The 17,324-nt window shown below is 43.2% G+C and overlaps 1 protein-coding gene and 1 long non-coding RNA gene across 6 annotated transcripts in view; both read left to right on the top strand.

Moving 5' to 3' along the window:
• The window catches only part of LOC308484753, a 210,990-nt gene that overhangs the window by 25,774 nt on the left and 167,892 nt on the right, over nt 1-17,324 (top strand). The window lies entirely within an intron of this gene.
• The window catches only part of LOC308483500 (UDP-glucuronosyltransferase 1A6-like), a 35,726-nt gene that overhangs the window by 8,109 nt on the left and 10,293 nt on the right, over nt 1-17,324 (top strand). The window contains exon 1 of one of the 5 annotated variants that reach the window (XM_081017514.1): nt 634-1,543. The exons of 1 other annotated variant lie outside the window; for it this stretch is intronic. In XM_081017514.1, coding sequence (XP_080873640.1) covers nt 680-1,543 — 864 coding nt within the window. In that variant the 5' untranslated portion in view covers nt 634-679. Of the gene's footprint in view, nt 1-633; nt 1,544-9,019; nt 9,926-12,120; nt 13,025-15,707; nt 16,888-17,324 lie in introns of those variants that run through there. 3 more of the 5 variants (XM_081017516.1, XM_081017515.1, XM_081017513.1) reach the window with 3 other exon arrangements.

The raw sequence follows: 17,324 nt of genomic DNA, 5'->3' as shown, positions 1-17,324 counted from the left end.
TGAAAACAAGAACTATCAAGTCCACACTGATAAATTCCTAGCAGGGTTGGAGAAATATCTTGCTTCCACTGACCTGATCCTTCTCAGGGTTGACCCTGTGGGCAAGGTGCTTTGAAGTCCTGAAGTTGAGACTTAAAAACACCTTGCAAGAAGCTGGTAAAACAAGTATTCCCCCTTCATTTTAGCATGGATTTCAGTGCAACCCATTCCTGAATCTCTCAGATGCCCACCAGCTGTACTTGCCCATCGGCTGACATCATTTATGACAATGGCATCTGATGGATGCAAGGATGGGATTAAATACTGCATTGACTCTGTGCCTGTTCCTTAGCTGAGCAGGCTCTAACCACTACTCATTCGCTTACTTCTTTTATTATAATTACAATGGAAAGTTGTTATTGTTTTCAAACATAACAACTGCAAAAGTATTCTCTGTAACAATGCAAGCAATAACAAGAAAATGAAGGATGGCTAAACATTTTGTATAATTCCAGTAGTACCTTTTATAAGCTTTAGCACCTCCCAAAGTAAATGTTTAACTAGAAGCCTTGGCTTTTAGTTAAATGTTTACTTCAAGAGAGCACACAAGGTCAGACTTTGCACTCCAGTATATAAGGGGCTGGCTTGGAGCATACAGCTGATACTTTCTGAGAGAGCAGCAAGCAGACAGACCAAAAAAATGGCTCCCATGGCCTGCTCCCAGGCATACGTTTCCATCCTCATGCTGCTTCTATATTCTTCGAGTTTTGTTTCTGGTGGGAAACTCCTGGTGGTACCCATGGATGGAAGCCACTGGCTCAGCATGCAATCCATCCTGAACCAACTCAAGAAGAATGGACACGAGATAGTCGTCGTTGCACCTGAAATCAATATGCACATAAAAGCGTCAGATGATGTTTATACTTTGAAAAGTTACCCAGTGCCCTTCACCCAAGAAGAAATGGATATCTCTATTAAAGAATTTGGAAATGACAATTTTCAAGAGCTTCCTTTTTTGGTCAGGTTTTTTAGAACAATTGAGAGAATGAAACAGACAAATGCTATGTTCTTAGCTGCTTGCACACATTTACTATACAACCAAGAACTGATGAGCTATATCAAGGAGAGCAAATTTGATGCTCTCTTTACAGATCCTATGATGCCTTGTGGCCAGATAGTTGCTGACTACTTTGGCATCCCTTCTGTCTTTTTCTTACGAGGAATACCATGTGGTTTTGACTTTGAAGCTGCGCAGTGTCCTAGACCGCCTTCTTATGTCCCAAGAGGTATGACAGGAAACTCAGATCATATGACGTTTGCCCAGCGTGTGAAAAATATGCTGTTCCACCTGGCAGAATACTTCCTCTGCAGTTTTGTCTACTCTCCTTATGCAAGTCTTGCTTCAGAGTTTCTGCGGAGAGATCTGAGTCTCACAGAACTTCTAAGTCATGGATCCATTTGGCTGATGAGAATGGACTTTGTGGCTGAATATCCAAGGCCACTAATGCCAAATATGATTATAATTGGAGGGGTAAACTGTGCTTGGAAGAAGCCGTTATCTCAGGTTGGTAATGCTGCTGCTGCTTGTTATTATTATTATTTTATTTTTGTTGTTGTTAAATTTATTATGACAGGATTCTGAATTCTGTAGAATTTCTTTTATGAGTAGAAGCATGATTTTTAGACTTTCTAGTCAATCACCAGTTTGGTGCAACCAGTGCTATTTTTTCTTTTGTAGTACAGTTTGATATTAATTCCAACCACCACCACCCCCCCCCAGCAAAAAAAACCTAAATAGAAAACATGCAGTGAGTTCACTAAATAATCTATAAATAGTCTATAAAATATACAAAATATCTATAAGTGGTAAGAACTCTCCTAATAACACCTCATTAACTGAACTGAAAATGCATGCCTGAATGAGATTTCCCCTGGTGCCTAAAGGAGAACAATGGCACCAGGCAGCGCTTCTTGATGAAGCCAAGAGCAAGCCCCCTTTCCCCATCCATGCCTGCAGTGTGCGCTGATGTTGTGTCTAGTTTCTGGGCAGCCACAGCTGAGCCAGAACAGCTCATCCCAGCTCATCCACCCAGGTTTCAGGAACACGAGCAATATCGGTATTCTCATTCTCAATCAAGTCATGAATGGCTCAGAAATCATGTTCCAATTGTCTCCATGAGCCAGATTGCAACAATGATTATCATGAACGATCTCAAGCAACTTTGGCCAAGGAATTTGGGGAAATGGCATAATTCAATTGATGCCGAGCTGAAGTCTTGGAAACACCTAAGGCTTAGTTGCCTGGACTGGACTGCAGCAATTAAGACCTCTGCTTTACCAAGATTCCCATTTTTGTTTCCAACCCTCCCTGTAACTATCCCCTCAGATATCTTTGTTAAATGGCAACTGTTGCTTAATGGATTTATCGCTTGGGGAAGCGTGGTCATGTGACCAATAAGACCCTCGGATGAAGGAAGGACTGAGAATGCCTGATCTGAAGTACTATCATGAGGCTTTTCATCTAAAGCAGCTAATTAGAATAGTCAAAGAGACCCTATGAATTAATTCCCTCTAGTCCTTCAATATGTGTGCTGCTGTTTCTTAGTATATCTAGACCTATATTAAGGGATGTATCTCATCTTTTTTTGAAGAGAGCATTGATAATGTGGAGGAAGTGTAGAGGTTCTCTGGCCCAGGGCACCTCTCTGCTCTTTCCATATTGAAATCATCCAGCCTTCAGACAGGAAGAGGTATGAGCAATTCCACCTGTGGAAAGATAGGGGTCTATATAGACTGTATAGACTGTATGACATCTAGCATGTGTCTGAAGCCGAGAATGCATGGTAAACATCTGCCCTGGACAAAGAATTGACCTGCGCCTCCATGGACAGCTGTGAGTCCAGAATGACTCCCAGGCTGTGCACCTGGTCCTTCAGGGTCACAGTTACCCCATTCAGGACCAGGGAGTCCTCCACACCCGCACAGCCCATCCCCCCCAAAACAGTACTTCTGTCTTGTCAGGATTCAACCTCAATCTGTTAGCCGCCATCCATCCTCCAACCGCCTCCAGACACTCACACAGGACCTTCAACGTCTTCACTGGTTCTGATTTGAAAGAGAGGTAGAGCTGGGTATCAGCCGCATATTGATGAACACCCAACCCAAACCCCCTGATGATCTCTCCCAGCGGCTGCATGTAGATGTTTAAAAGCATGGGGGAGAGGACAGAACCCTGAGGCACCCCACAAGTGAGAGCCCAGGAGTCTGAACACTCATCCCCCAACACCACTTTCTGGACACGGCCCAGGAGGAAGGAGCAGAACTACTATATAACAGTTCCCCCAGCTCTCAGCCTCTCTAGACGGTCCAGAAGAATGTTATGGTCGATTGTATCAAAGGCCGCTGAGAGATCCAGCAGAACTAGGAAACAGCTCTCACCTTTGTCCCTAGCCCGCCGGAGATCATCGACCAGCGCGACCAAGGCAGTTTCAGTCCCATGATGAGGCCTGAATCCCGACTGGAAGGGATCCAAATGGTCCACTTCTTCCAGGTGTGCCTGGAGCTGTTCAGCAACCACTCGCTCAATCACCTTGCCCAAGAATGGAAGATTTGAGACTGGGCCATAGTTGGCCATATTGGTCGGGTCTAGAGTTGTTTTTTTAAGAAGCGGTTAAATGACCGCCTCTTTGAGCAGGTCTGGGATGGCTCCCTCACAGAGAGAAGCATTCACCACCCCACAAAGCTCATTGCCCTGCCCTTCCCGGCTAGCTTTTATAAGCCAGGATGGACAAGGATCAAGGTGGTTGGCTTCACTCGTCCAAGCAGCCTGTCCACATCCTCAGAGGTAACAGATTGAAATTGATCCCAAGCAACTTGACTAGACAGGACTCTAGCACTCTCCTGCCCTGGCCCTGCTCCCATGGTGGAGTCTACCTCTTCCCGAATCTGAGTGACTTTATATAAATCCGGTAATGGGCACCAGGTGATTACATTCCCTTTCTGATCAAATGTGTACATGGGCTCGGGTGAATGTAATGTGCTCTGTGGGAAGCTACCCTTGAAGATGGTTTGAAAATTAGCGCTACAGTATGTGGAGGCCATGGTGCTGACGTTGGGCACTTGGCCACACAAAAGCTTTGGAGCTCCCAGCCTGCAATGCATGTCACTAAAACTAAAGCATTAAAAGAACAAAAAACCTTACAGCATTCAATTATATTGTCAAGTAGCACCTTAAAGGTAAAAGTAAAGGTACCCCTGCCCGTACGGGCCAGTCTTGCCAGACTCTAGGGTTGCGCGCCCATCTCGCTTAAGAGGCTGGGGGCCAGCGCTGTCCAAAGACACTTCCAGGTCACGTGGCCAGCGTGACAAGCTGCATCTGGCGAGCCAGTGCAGCGCACGGAAACGCCGTTTACCTTCCCGCTAGTAAGCGGTCCCTATTTATCTACTTGCACCCGGGGGTGCTTTCGAACTGGTAGGTTGGCAGGCGCTGGGACCGAGCAACGGGAGCACACCCCGCCGTGGGGATTCAAACCGCCGACCTAACGATCGGCAAGTCCTAGGCGCTGAGGTTTTACCCACAGCGCCACCCGCGTCCCTCCCAAGTAGCACCTTAGAGACCAACTAAGTTTGTTCTTGGTATAAGCTTTTGTGTGCATGCACACTTCTTCAGATATACACGACTACCTACCAGAATCCATTATATTGTATTTGTTTCTCAAAAAAACCAAGCAAGCCAGATAGAAAAGCTTAAACCCTTGATTCTGTAAGGAAGCAATTTGAGGGGGAGACCGGTCCTCTCCCTGTTTTTGTTGTTTATTTTAACAGCAACAGAAAAAGGAGCATGTGCTCCACTGAGTCTAAACTGTAGATAAAAAAGAAGATGAAATAAATACCAAATCAAGCTAATAGCTAATGGGCAAAACAGAAGCTTGCAACTTTTGCAATGACATCTATATTTTTAAAATAAAAATAATACAAAGGACTTGTGCAAAAACAGTCTTGTAGAAGATCTCTGTGTTAAAAACATTATTTAAGGGTTGTACATATATATTGCAGTTACAGTCCCCAAAGATCTTTTGGGCATGCCTTCAGTGAGCATCAGTCAGTGGCAATAGACAAGGGGTAGGCAACGTAAGGCCTGTGGGCTGGATGAGGCCCAATCGCCTTCTCAATCCGGCCCGTGGACAGTCCGAGAATCAACATGTTTTTACATGAGTAGAATGTGTGCTTTTATTTAAAATGCATCTCTGGGTTATTTGTGGGGCATAGGAATTCGTTCATTATTTTATTTGTTCATTATAGTCCTGCACACCACATGGTCTGTGAGGGATGGTGGACTGGCCCACGGCTGAAAATAGTTACTGACCCCTGCAATAGACGAATTAAGATCATTTGAGTTGAGTTGTTGCTAGATTGTATTTAGGTGAGCAGCGCACAGAAGGTGTGTGGTGATAAAAAAGCACCACCTAGACATCACCATGTACATGACGAAAAATTTAGGAGTAAGAAATTTAATAAACTTTAAAGAAAAAAAGAACAAAATATTCATCTTGCTGGAATGTAGTAACCTTTGACATCTTCAACAAGTAGTTATGAAATTTTATGACCTCCGCTTGTTACAAAACCAAAGTGTTTAACTGTGATGAATCATCTTCTATAACTGTAGTAACTTAAGATTTCGTTAATGTAAATAACTCAACTGGAATTCTTATGATTAGATAATGGTCTAATGCTGGTGGCTATAGGTTCAGCAGAGTCAAGACGTTAAACATTTACTTGATGAGTTCAGGGCCACTGGCAGAGGAACGGGAGTGCAGAGGGAGCAGACTGCCCCCGGCACCACTATTCCGGTAGGGTGCCATCGCGGCGCCCCCTGGACACGCGCCGTACATCCCCACGTGTGCGCCAGGTGCCACGCCCCCAGGTGGCACGTCACACCCCCAGAATGTGTGCCACGCCCCTGCGGGCGGTGCACCATGCCCTCGCGGGCAGCATACCAGACCCCCGGGATGCGCGCCATGCCCCTGGGGGCAACGTGTCATGCCCCCAGGGCACATACCATGCCTCTGCCTGCTTAGGTGAATTTTACTGTGCAGTAGGTAAGAATGTTTTAAATAATTCTCACTTCTGGAAAAGGTTGTTCAAGTATTTAAAAACATATCTCAGATTATTTCCATGTTTGCTTCTACTTGTATGACAGAGAGCTAGCAGAGCAACTTTGATACCATATCTTAGGATCCCATGCTCCTTGGGCTGAATATCTTTCCTTGATTATAGTCTACTTCTTGCATAGACTTCCATATGGTTTGAATTCTGAAGCAGCCCAGAATCCAAGCCCCCTGCCTTATATCTCAGGAACTTACACAGCTTATTCTTTTTTAAGTAAAACATCCCTTTGGTCACTGAGGTATGAATTTGGATTTGATTACCTCAGACATGGTTTTAATTGGAGAGATAAACTCTGAACAGAGAAGGCATTATCCAAGGTTTGAAACACTTTCTCATGAAATTACTATATATCTGCAATTTTACAGGACCTCCATCACCTGCATTATGCTATGATCTGTGCCTTGACTGGAGTTATTAAGGAGGTAGCAACTCTACTCAATATGTTGGGATCCTTGACAAACTGATTTGCTTTTGTTTCTGCTCCACTGATGCCAAACATGTTTGTCTGGAGCTAAGCACTATTTTCATGTTAAAAAAGGATAGTGGGTGATACCCAGTGCTGAAGCTTCATCAGTGCAATGGACTTTGTGCAGGCAGTGGAACTCTGTCCTTTCCTATTCCCTTCCAGCCCACCCCCGCCCCAAAAAAACCCTCAAAATCAACTCCAGATGGTTGGAAGTCCCTCCGTTACATATTCTGGAGATGGATGTGGGAAGCAGAGGAAACAATCATTGCACGAAGCAAACAGAGGGAGAATTGAATACATTTCAATATATATTTAAAATAAAAATATTAAAATGAATGTCTGTTACCATATGCTACACTGGCTTGCTGCCATCTGACTAAGAATTTTTTTTTTTTTAAAGTAACAAGAGAGGATGATGCAGCCATTGGCACTGGCTACTCCTGGTGCTGATGCTAGGCCTATCTGCTGCTGCCTCTGCAATCTGCCTCGCTCTGGGTGGTCATGGGGGTAGGCTGTATAATTCCTTTAATTTCTGCCTTTCCTCTCTATGAGGAAACTCACAATAATGAGTTGCTAGCTGTAATGCTTGATATCAGAAATAAGATATTCCGGCTCCACTTGTCCTCTCTTTTACATAGAAATATGTACAAGAGATTATGTTTTCTTTAATATTGTTACCGGCCACCCCAATTCCTGCTGAGCCGTGCACAGGATTCCAGAGGTCTTGGCCCTAAACCAGGGTCTGTGCTCCTTTGGGGAATTGAAGACACACTGCAGGCTGTCGTAGCTTTAAGAAATATGGTTTATTCACCTATTTACACCTTCAGTCTGCCTGGAGGGAGTCCAGATCTTATAGTACGGTCGCGTCAAAAGAGGCTTGTTCCCCACAGCAGTGCAGCCCTGGAGTCCAAGGCCTCTCTCCCAGCCTCCCTTCAGCCAGCCTGCCCAAATGGTTCTGTCCTTTGTTCTCAGCTATTCCAAGCCTTGTGCCAAAGGCCCCAAACTCTTCTGTGACATCACACCCAGCACAGGCACCAACTTCTAGGGGCCAAGGCAGTTTCGGCCCCCTGAATTTTTTTAATTTTTTTTTTTTGAGAGGCAGCCACCCTCAATATTCAGATGGTGTTGCACATGGGACATCAGCACATTGCACAATGTCGCATTGCCCCCCCCAATCCTCTGCAGAGGCTCCTTGGACATCCAGTTACCCTGTCCACCTTCCAACCCCACCTCCCCATATCTGTTCACCCCTCAAGGCAGGGGAAAGGACTCTTGCCTTGCCAATGGCCCCGTGTTGTTTTTAATGGCCCTACATTGTCAGGTTATTTTGCATAAGCTAGCCCAGGAATACTTCTGCAGCTTGTATTTTGCCTTCATATCCCAAATAATCAGAATTCTACCATATATTAATTTATCGGGTTTAGGGAGGTCCCCTTTCTAGCACCAATAAAGTTGATGCTCCATAGGAAGCTCACAAAAAAGAGTACAATATATGACATTATGGTAACTATACTGCCTCACCTCCGCGAGCTACAGGATAAAACTACAAACTTATGCTGAATCATCTGCAGGCAAATATTGCTACTGAAGAGATTTGTTTCGTTAATGTACAACATAAACTCATTTGGCCCTATTCTTATCTATTTACTAAGTTTGAATGTAGCCCCGGTCATAAGATCAGCGCAGGACATTAATTAAACATTTACCTGATGCTTGGAATCAGTGATGCTGTCGGCTACACCAATATTATACTCAGCAACATCTGATTTTGTGCATTAGGCATACAGTATATCAAAGTCAGGGCTTCTTGTTACCATGACAGGAACGATGAATTCAAGGTCTCAACGAGCCACTGGCCTTGCCTTTTTGTTCTGTGTTGCTTGTTCTAGTTAACATTTTAAAATTTAAGGAATAAAAAAATTCCTTCCTGTAGCACCTTAAAGACCAACTAAGTTAGTTCTTGGTATAAGCTTTCGTGTGCATGCACACTTCTTCAGTGTATCTGAAGAAGTGTGCATGCACACGAAAGCTTATACCAAGAACTAACTTAGTTGGTCTTTAAGGTGCTACAGGAAGGAATTTTTTTATTTCGACTATGGCAGACCAACACGGCTACCCATCTGTAACTAAAATTTAAGGGTTACAGAAGCACACCACATAATTGTGCTAAATCATCTTCAACACCTCTCGCTGCTGAAGAGTTTTCTTTTTTGTTGTTGTTAACGTACGACATGAACTTGGTTGGCCCTGTTCTTAGCTGTTCAATATTATTTCATGCACAGCCTTTGGCCCTGATAAAAGTAGCGTCAGTGGAGGGCACACATTAAACATTTACTTGATGCTTAGTATGAGTGAGTCCATTGGCTGCACCAACGTTATACTTGCAACATCTGCTTTCATATATTAGGCACAAAGCGTGTAAGGAAGTCAGGACTCCTTGATACCACGATGGCCAGGCTGAATTCAAGGTCTCAAGTGGTTGCTGGACTTGCCTTTTGGTTCTCTTTGTGGCATTGTGCCGAAAGTGGGAAGCTGTTGGTGTTGCCTCAAGATGGAAGTCACTGGCTGAGCATGCAAATAGCAGTAGAGAAGCTTGCGCAAAAAGGACATGAGGTTGTGGTTGTGATGCCAGAAAACACTTTGGTCATGAAAACGTCTTCTGAGCATTTTACTGTAAGAACACATTCCGTGCCTTACACCCAGGAGCAGTTGGATGAATTTTACAGGGCAATAGGTGAGAATATTTTTAATAATGCTCACCTCTTGGAGAAGGTTGTTCAGTTCTATAGAAATGTATCTCATAGTGTTTCCATGTATGTTTCTGCTTGTCGGCATCTTTTATACGACAAAGAACTCATCCACTTCCTCCAGCAGAGCAACTTTGATGCTGTGTTTTCTGATCCTGTGCTGCCTTGTGCTCCAATCCTTGCTGAATATCTTTCCTTGCCTAGAGTCTACTTCTTACGTGGACTTCCATGTCATTTGGACTTCCAAGCTGCTCAGTGTCCAAGCCCCATTTCTTATATTCCACAGGGTTTTACAACTTACTCGGATCATATGACATTTACTGAGCGTGTGAAGAATGTTTTAATGACTCAGTTCAATTCTTTAGTTTGCTACTTATTGTATGAAAAATATGAACAGCTTGCTACTGAGTTTCTGCAGAGGAAGATTACAGCCTTGGAACTTTTTAGTAAAACATCCGTTTGGTTGCTGAGGTATGACTTTGCATTTGATTACCCCAGACCTGTGATGCCCAACATGGTCTTTATTGGAGGGATTAATTGTGCCCAGAAGAAGCCATTATCCAAGGTTTGTAACACTTTATCATGACATTTGTAGTTATTTTATTGGTGTTACGCCCTCTGTCTTTCTGTATGTCAGCTACAGCAATTTATTGTAGCTCAGTGGTAGAGCTTTCCATCAGAAGATTCCAGGTCCCCTGGGGCATCTCCAGGTAGTGCAGGAAAAGATCCCTTTCTGAAGCCCAGGAGAGCAGCTTCCAATCCATGCAGAATATACTGAGCTACACAGAACCGAGGTCTTACTCAGTAAATCGAGATTCCTATGCAGTTCTTTTTTTCTAGACAAAACAGTGCTGGCTGGGGGCGGGTCGCACAGAGGGTGAAGATTGCCCTCTCTGCCCTCTATTCTTCACCTCCAGGCGAGCACTTGTGGGACACGCAGAGGGGGGCATGACGTGACATCACAAAACACTGGGCCCCCTCCATGTGGGAGGCAACGTGGAGCTCCTGAAGCCACGGAGCAGCAGCTCTAGGAGGCTGAATCAGTGGAGGATTCAACATCCCTTTTGAATACAAAAGGGAAATGTTGCAGGAAACCCACAGAACTGGGCAAGAGTCTCAGGAAGACATGCATTAAAGATTTATTTGAATTCATCAACCAAATATTTTGCTTCAGGACAATTGCTTATAGGTGGATATTTTTGATGGGGAGGATTGCTTCCTTCTCACATAGCTATTCACAAACTTGAACTACAGACCTGAATGCAGAGGGGACTGGTTTAAATCAAAGCAATAAAAAAAAAAAAAAATCACAGAGAGGACCAGCTTAAACAATTACAACAAATTGACGATCTGAAAATCCAACTTTTTTTTTTTAACAAACATGCCTACTAAACTGGTTGCTATAACTTTTGAAATTAGTGATAATGTAGTTACCTGGTTCAGAATGCGAATAACAAACTTAGTTGGTCTCTGAGGTGCTACTGGAAGGAATTTTTTTATTTTGCAGTGTGTGTTGTGTGTTTGGGAAAGAAGTGCCCTCCCAGCAGTGGCAGTGCTGCTGCTCAGCGGAATGGAGGTGGAACAGAGAGTGGCAGCAGCAAAGTCACAGAGCTCTTGATTTGTGGTGGCTGCAAAGGGGGGGTGGGGACAGATGACTAAACTGGGGGGGGGCAGATAAATACCAACTCAAGCCAATTGCTGATGGGCAAAATAGAGGCTTGTGGGGTGTTTTTCTTTTCTTTTTGCAGAGACATGGTATATATTTTTAAACAGAATTAACACTGGCTTCCTGTGCCAGAGCAGGCCTGCACAAGACCTCCGTGCTCTTGTTGTTGTTGTTGAATATTGTTACAGTAGTTATAGCCTTCAGGTGTGTTCTTGTTGTGCCTTCAGTGTGCAGCAGCATTTTGGTCACTGGAAATGAAATGGCTAGATTGTATTCAGCTGAGCAGCATATACAGGTAAGGGGTATGAAAATAAAAGCCCCTCCTACCCAGAGGGGTACATGACAAACTACCTTCCCCCAAAAATAAAGTGCACCAAAGACTCAGCTATACAGCTGCAAATAAAATGTTTAAGTGTGTTTTAAGTGTAATATACAATGTCACACTAGATGGCAATAGTGGGCCTTATGGAAAATTCAACGTATTTTTAAAAACACTTTTCAAAAAGCATTTTCAGAACAGTTTTTATATGTGTGTAGATTCCATCAAAGAAGCTTCCCTGTCAGCAGTGACTACATTTTTGTACTGGGCCATTTTTCCTTGGTGGATTATCCATGGATTGGGAAAATCTGGATTAAATGTGTAGGAATTTGGGGATGCCATTTTGTTAAGGATGATGTGTACACATTGAAAAACCTTGCTCACATAACTAAGAGCAAATGCACAGTAAACGGACATGGGGAGAAGCCCTTTATTTGTCTGGACATGTTCCAACTTGATTGGTAGATCATCATTGCTTATTCTAGTTAACATTTTAAAATCTGAGGGTTACAGAAGCATACCACATAATTGTGCTAAATCATCTTCTACAACTCTTGTGGCGGAATAGTTTTCTTTTTTGTTGTTGTTAACGTACGACATGAACTTGGTTGGCCCTGTTCTTATCTGTTCAATATTATTTCATGCACAGCCTTTGGTCCTGATAAAAGTAGCATCAGTGAAGGGCACACATTAAACATTTACTTGATGCTTAGTATGAGTGAGTCCATTGGCTGCACCAACGTTATACTTGCAACATCTGCTTTCATATATTAGGCACAAAGCGTGTAAGGAAGTCAGGACTCCTTGATACCACGATGGCCAGGCTGAATTCAAGGTCTCAAGTGGTTGCTGGACTTGCCTTTTGGTTCTCTTTGTGGCATTGTGCCGAAAGTGGGAAGCTGTTGGTGTTGCCTCAAGATGGAAGTCACTGGCTGAGCATGCAAGTGGTAGTTGAGATGCTTGCGCAAAAAGGACATGAGGTTGTGGTTGTGATGCCAGAAAACACTTTGGTCATGCAAACGTCTTCTGAGCATTTTACTGTAAGAACACATTCCGTGCCTTACAGCCAGGAGAAGTTGAATGAACTTCTGAGTTCGATGACTGAGCATGCTCTTAAGAATCTGAATTTCCTAGAGAACATGGTACACTTGTATATAAACATATCTCAAGTTACTACCATATTTGTTTCTACTTGTCAGCATCTTTTATACGACAAAGAACTCATCCACTTCCTCCAGCAGAGCGACTTTGATGCTGTGTTTTCTGATCCTGTGCTGCCTTGTGCTCCAATCCTTGCTGAATATCTTTCCTTGCCTACAGTCTACTTCTTGCGTGGACTTCCATGTCATTTGGACTTCCAAGCTGCTCAGTGTCCAAGCCCCATTTCTTATATTCCAGAGGGTTTTACAACTTACTCGGATCATATGACATTTACTGAGCGTGTGAAGAATGTTTTAATGTCGATGTTAGCTTCTTTATATTGTTACTCATATTATGGAAAATACGAACATCTGGCAACTGAATTTCTGCAAAGGAAAATTACACTCTTAGAACTTTTTGGTAAGGCATCCATTTGGCTAATTAGACAAGACTTTGCATTTGATTACCCCAGACCGGTGATGCCCAACATGGTCTTCATTGGAGGGATTAACTGTGCCCAGAAGAAGCCATTATCCAAGGTTTGCAATTCTTTATGGTGAAATTGTTGTTTATTTGCTGCCTTTCGTGACCTTCTGGCACTTGCCTTATCCTTCATGAATGATATTTTCTATTGTACATCTACTTAAGTGTTAGGACATAGACATCCTAGTTGCTCCATTGATGGAACAAAGCTTTTTTTTTTTCCATTACCACCAACTCTTTAGTGCAAATGAAGTGGTAGATTCCAGCAATAATAATTTTAGAGAAGAGCTAAGGCACTTTCCGGTTCGTTCATGCACCAAAAACTCTGTTGTTCCACCAGGCAGAGGGCCTTCTCGGTAGTGGCGCCTTCCCTGTGGAACACCCTCCCACCAGATGTCAAAGAGAACAACTACCAGGCTTTTAGAAGACATCTGAAGGCAGCCCTGTTTCGGGAAGCTTTTAATGTTTGATGTATTATAGTATTTTAATATTCTTTTGGAAGCCGCCCAGAGTGGCCGGGGAAGCCCAGCCAGATGGGCGGGGTATAAATAATAAATTATTATTATTATTATTATTATTATTATTATTGTTCAGAACTGAAAAGCCTGTTAGCTTTACTGCTTTCTTGAGTGCCCATGTTGCTTCAAACCTGCAGGGGAAGGGAATTCGCCTGAAAGGCCCAAGGAAGAAACTGGTTAGGCTGGTACTTTTACAGCTGAGTTCTACCTCCTAACTGCCACGGACTGAGCCGGAGACATGTTCCCCATCAGGTATCTGTTCTGCCCCTGAGCTATGGTACTGTCTTTTGCTGTACTGATCACCTACCTAACTGCTGAAAATACCTTTCAGCAAGCTGAGGGTTTGTGAAATCTGCTATGAGAAAAACAGAAAGTGAGTTTGGATAGGAGAAACAGTCCCCCACATAGCTAGGAGTTTTGAGCTGTTGCTTAGATGCAAAGGTAGAAGCAGAAATGCTAGCCTAGCATTGCTTACAGTGATGCAGGTATTTTCTTTCTTTCTTTCTTTCTTTCTTTCTTTCTTTCTTTCTTTCTGAGAGTCATAACCCCTGCGTAAACTGTGGGCTTACTGTATACAACTGAACAGATAGTGAGGAAGGTCATCCAATCTGCAGGGGGAGAAACATATGTATGGTATCTTTGCTAATCTACCTTCAAGAACCGTAGTCATCATTATTTGAAACCCAAGAATTGTTCAGGTGAGCAGTGATAAGGAAACCACCCATGTGACACCCCCCCCAAGTGCAGTAAGGAGCTTCCACGCCGTCAGCAACTGTGGTTTTGTACTTGGTCATTTTTACTTATCCAATTATTTAGGAAGTGGGAAATCTAGATTAAATGGAAATTGGGGGGGTGGTGCTGGCTTTTTGCTCAGAATGATGTCAAATGGAGATTGCAAAAAACTCTACTAATACACATGACTAACAGAAAATTGACAGTAAACTCCTGTGTGGAGCAGTCCTTTGTTTGAGTATTTCCCAAGTGATCTCTGGATTGTACTGCTTATTCTTAGTATTTTTTTAGTTTGAGTACAGTGGTACCTCAGGTTAAGTATTTAATTCGTTCCAGAGGTCCATTCTTAACCTGAAACTGTTCTTAACCTGAAGCACCACTTTAGCTAATGGGGCCTCCTGCTGCCGCCGCGCCGCCGGAGCACAATTTCTGTTCTCATCCTGAAGCAAAGTTCTTAACCTGAAGCACTATTTCTGGGTTAGCGGAGTCTGTAACCTGAAGCATATGTAACCTGAAGCATATGTAACCCGAGGTACCACTGTACTGTATTTGATTTTTAAAAATAATAGTTTTATTTGCTGGCTAAACGGTTTTGGGGGTTTATTTTATTTTATTTTGTTTTATTTTATTTATTCAATGTGTATACCACCCTTCTTCTGAAGACTTCATGGGGGTTCACAGCATAAAAATACAGAACAATACCACAAAATGCATAACAAAACAAGAACAAAACCCAAACAAACCAATAACCCTGATTCCACAAAAGGACGTAGACTGTTAATTAGCCAAAGTCCTCGTTGATAAAGAATGTTTTTGCCTGGCACCTAAAAATGTATAATGAAGGCACCAGATGACATTCCACAAACAGGGAACCACTATAGAAAAGGCCCATTCTCATGTTGCCACCCTCCTGGTCTCTCGTGGAGGAGGTACATGAAGAAGTACCTCAGAGGATGGTTGCAGGATCTGAGTCGGTTCATACTGAGATAGACAGTCCTTGAGGTACTGTGGTCCTGAGCCATTTAACCATTTAAAACATCAACTCAGTTGACATTGCTCTTATAATTGGATATACAGTAGTACCTCGGGTTACATACGCTTCAGGTTACATATGCTTCAGGTTACAGACTCCACTAACCCAGAAATAGTGCTTCAATAGAGGCCCCATTAGCTAAAGTGGTGCTTCAGGTTAAGAACAGTTTCAGGTTAAGAACGCACCTCCAGAACGAATTAAGTACTTAACCCGAGGTACCACTGTATGGGCTATTTGTCCTGGCAAGAGGTTCAGCAGAGGCAACAAATTAAACATTTACTTGATGCTTAGAATCTGTGATCCTGTGGGCTGCACCAGTGTTTTATTATGTAACATCTGCTTTCATACATTAGGCACACAAAGCGTATAGCGAGTTCAGGGCTCCTTGATTCCATGATAGGAAGGATGAATTCAAGGTCTCATCCAGCTGCTGCTGGCCTTGCCTTTTGGTTCTGTTTGTGGCGTTGTGCTGGAAGTGGGAAGCTGTTGGTGATGCCACAGGATGGAAGTCACTGGCTGAGTACAGAAGTGGTAGTAGAGACGCTTATGCAACAGGCTAGCCTGCAGACTCCTTATCACCCAATCCAGGTTGGTTTGCAAAACCGACCTTTGACCAAGATTTAAACATTCCACACTGCCTTAATAAATGTGTCACAGAAAATAAATATTTGCAGAAGAAGATAGAGCTAAAGGCTCACAAGAGGCTTTGTTTCCTGTGCTGTTCGCAATGGTTTTTTTACATTCATTTCATTTTGGGTTAGAATTATGCCACATTGCAACCAGCAAGAAGATTTCTATGCGTCAAGGCATTTGTGTTTTGCTTACTCTCTTTTTCTGGAACCTTACGGATGGAGGAAAGGTGTTGGTAATACCCCATGATGGCAGTCACTGGCTCAGTATCCATCCAGTTATGGAACATCTTCAGCAGAGAGGACACCAAGTAGTTGTCGTTGCTCCTGAGACGAATTTATGGATAAAGTCATCTGTACATTATACATTGAAAACATTTGCCGTGCCCTACTCAAAGGAATACTTGAAAGCAGAATTCCAAAAGCTTGGTCACAGGATTTTTGCACGTCAGCCTTTCCTGGAAAGAATGACCGGGACATTTTCAAGAATAAGAAATATTACAATGCTTCTATATAATAATTGCAAGCAGCTTTTATACAACAAAGAGCTGATTTCTTACCTTAAAGAAACCAAATTCAACATTGTAGTTATGGATCCAGTGTTTCCATGTGGGCAGATCTTGGCTGAGTATTTATCCCTTCCTTCTATTTACTACTTGCGGGGAATTCCATGTGGTTTAGACTTTGTGGCAACACAGTGTCCAAACCCACATTCTTATGTCCCAAAATTTTTCTCGGGCAATACAGATCACATGAACTTTAAACAGAGAGTGAAGAATTTTTTAATCGGCTCTCTGGAATTCATGATATGCCATTTTCTTTATTCACCCTATGGAACACTGAACAAGGAATTCCTGCACCAAGATGTGACAGTAGCAGACCTTTATAGTCAAGCATCAATTTGGCTTCTGCGCTATGACTTTGTTTTTGAATATCCCAGACCTATCATGCCCAACATGGTCTTCATTGGGGGTATAAACTGTGCAAAGGAAAATCCACTAACTCAGGTTGGAATCCACCTCTCCACTCCCCCTTACTGAGACGGTTCAAAACTTCAGTTTAAAAATGGAGGATGAGAAAGGGATTAGGATTGAGATATTTCAGTAGACTGGAAAAGTTAATACAGTGGTGCCTCGCAAGACGAAATTAATCCGTTCTGCGAGTGTCTTCGTCTAGCGGTTTTTTCGTCTTGCGAAGCAACCCTATTAGCGGCTTAGCGGATTAGTGCTATTAGCAGTTTAGCGGCTATTAAAGGCTTATCGGCTTAGCGGATTAGCTGCTAAAAGGCTATTAGCGGCTTAGCGGCTTAGAAAAAGGGGGGGGGAAGCGAAAAAAAATCTCAAGACTCGCAAGACATTTTCGTCTTGCGAAGCAAGCCCATAGGGAAATTCGTCCTGCGAAGCAACTCAAAAACGGAAAACCCTTTCGTCTAGCGGGTTTTCCA

Source organism: Podarcis pityusensis (genome assembly GCF_964106645.2).
Source record: "Podarcis pityusensis genome assembly, chromosome: 1".
Taxonomy (NCBI): Eukaryota; Metazoa; Chordata; class Lepidosauria; order Squamata; family Lacertidae; genus Podarcis; species Podarcis pityusensis.
The sequence above is the reverse complement of the archived record's forward strand: the minus strand, read 5'-3'. Positions and strand labels throughout refer to the sequence as shown.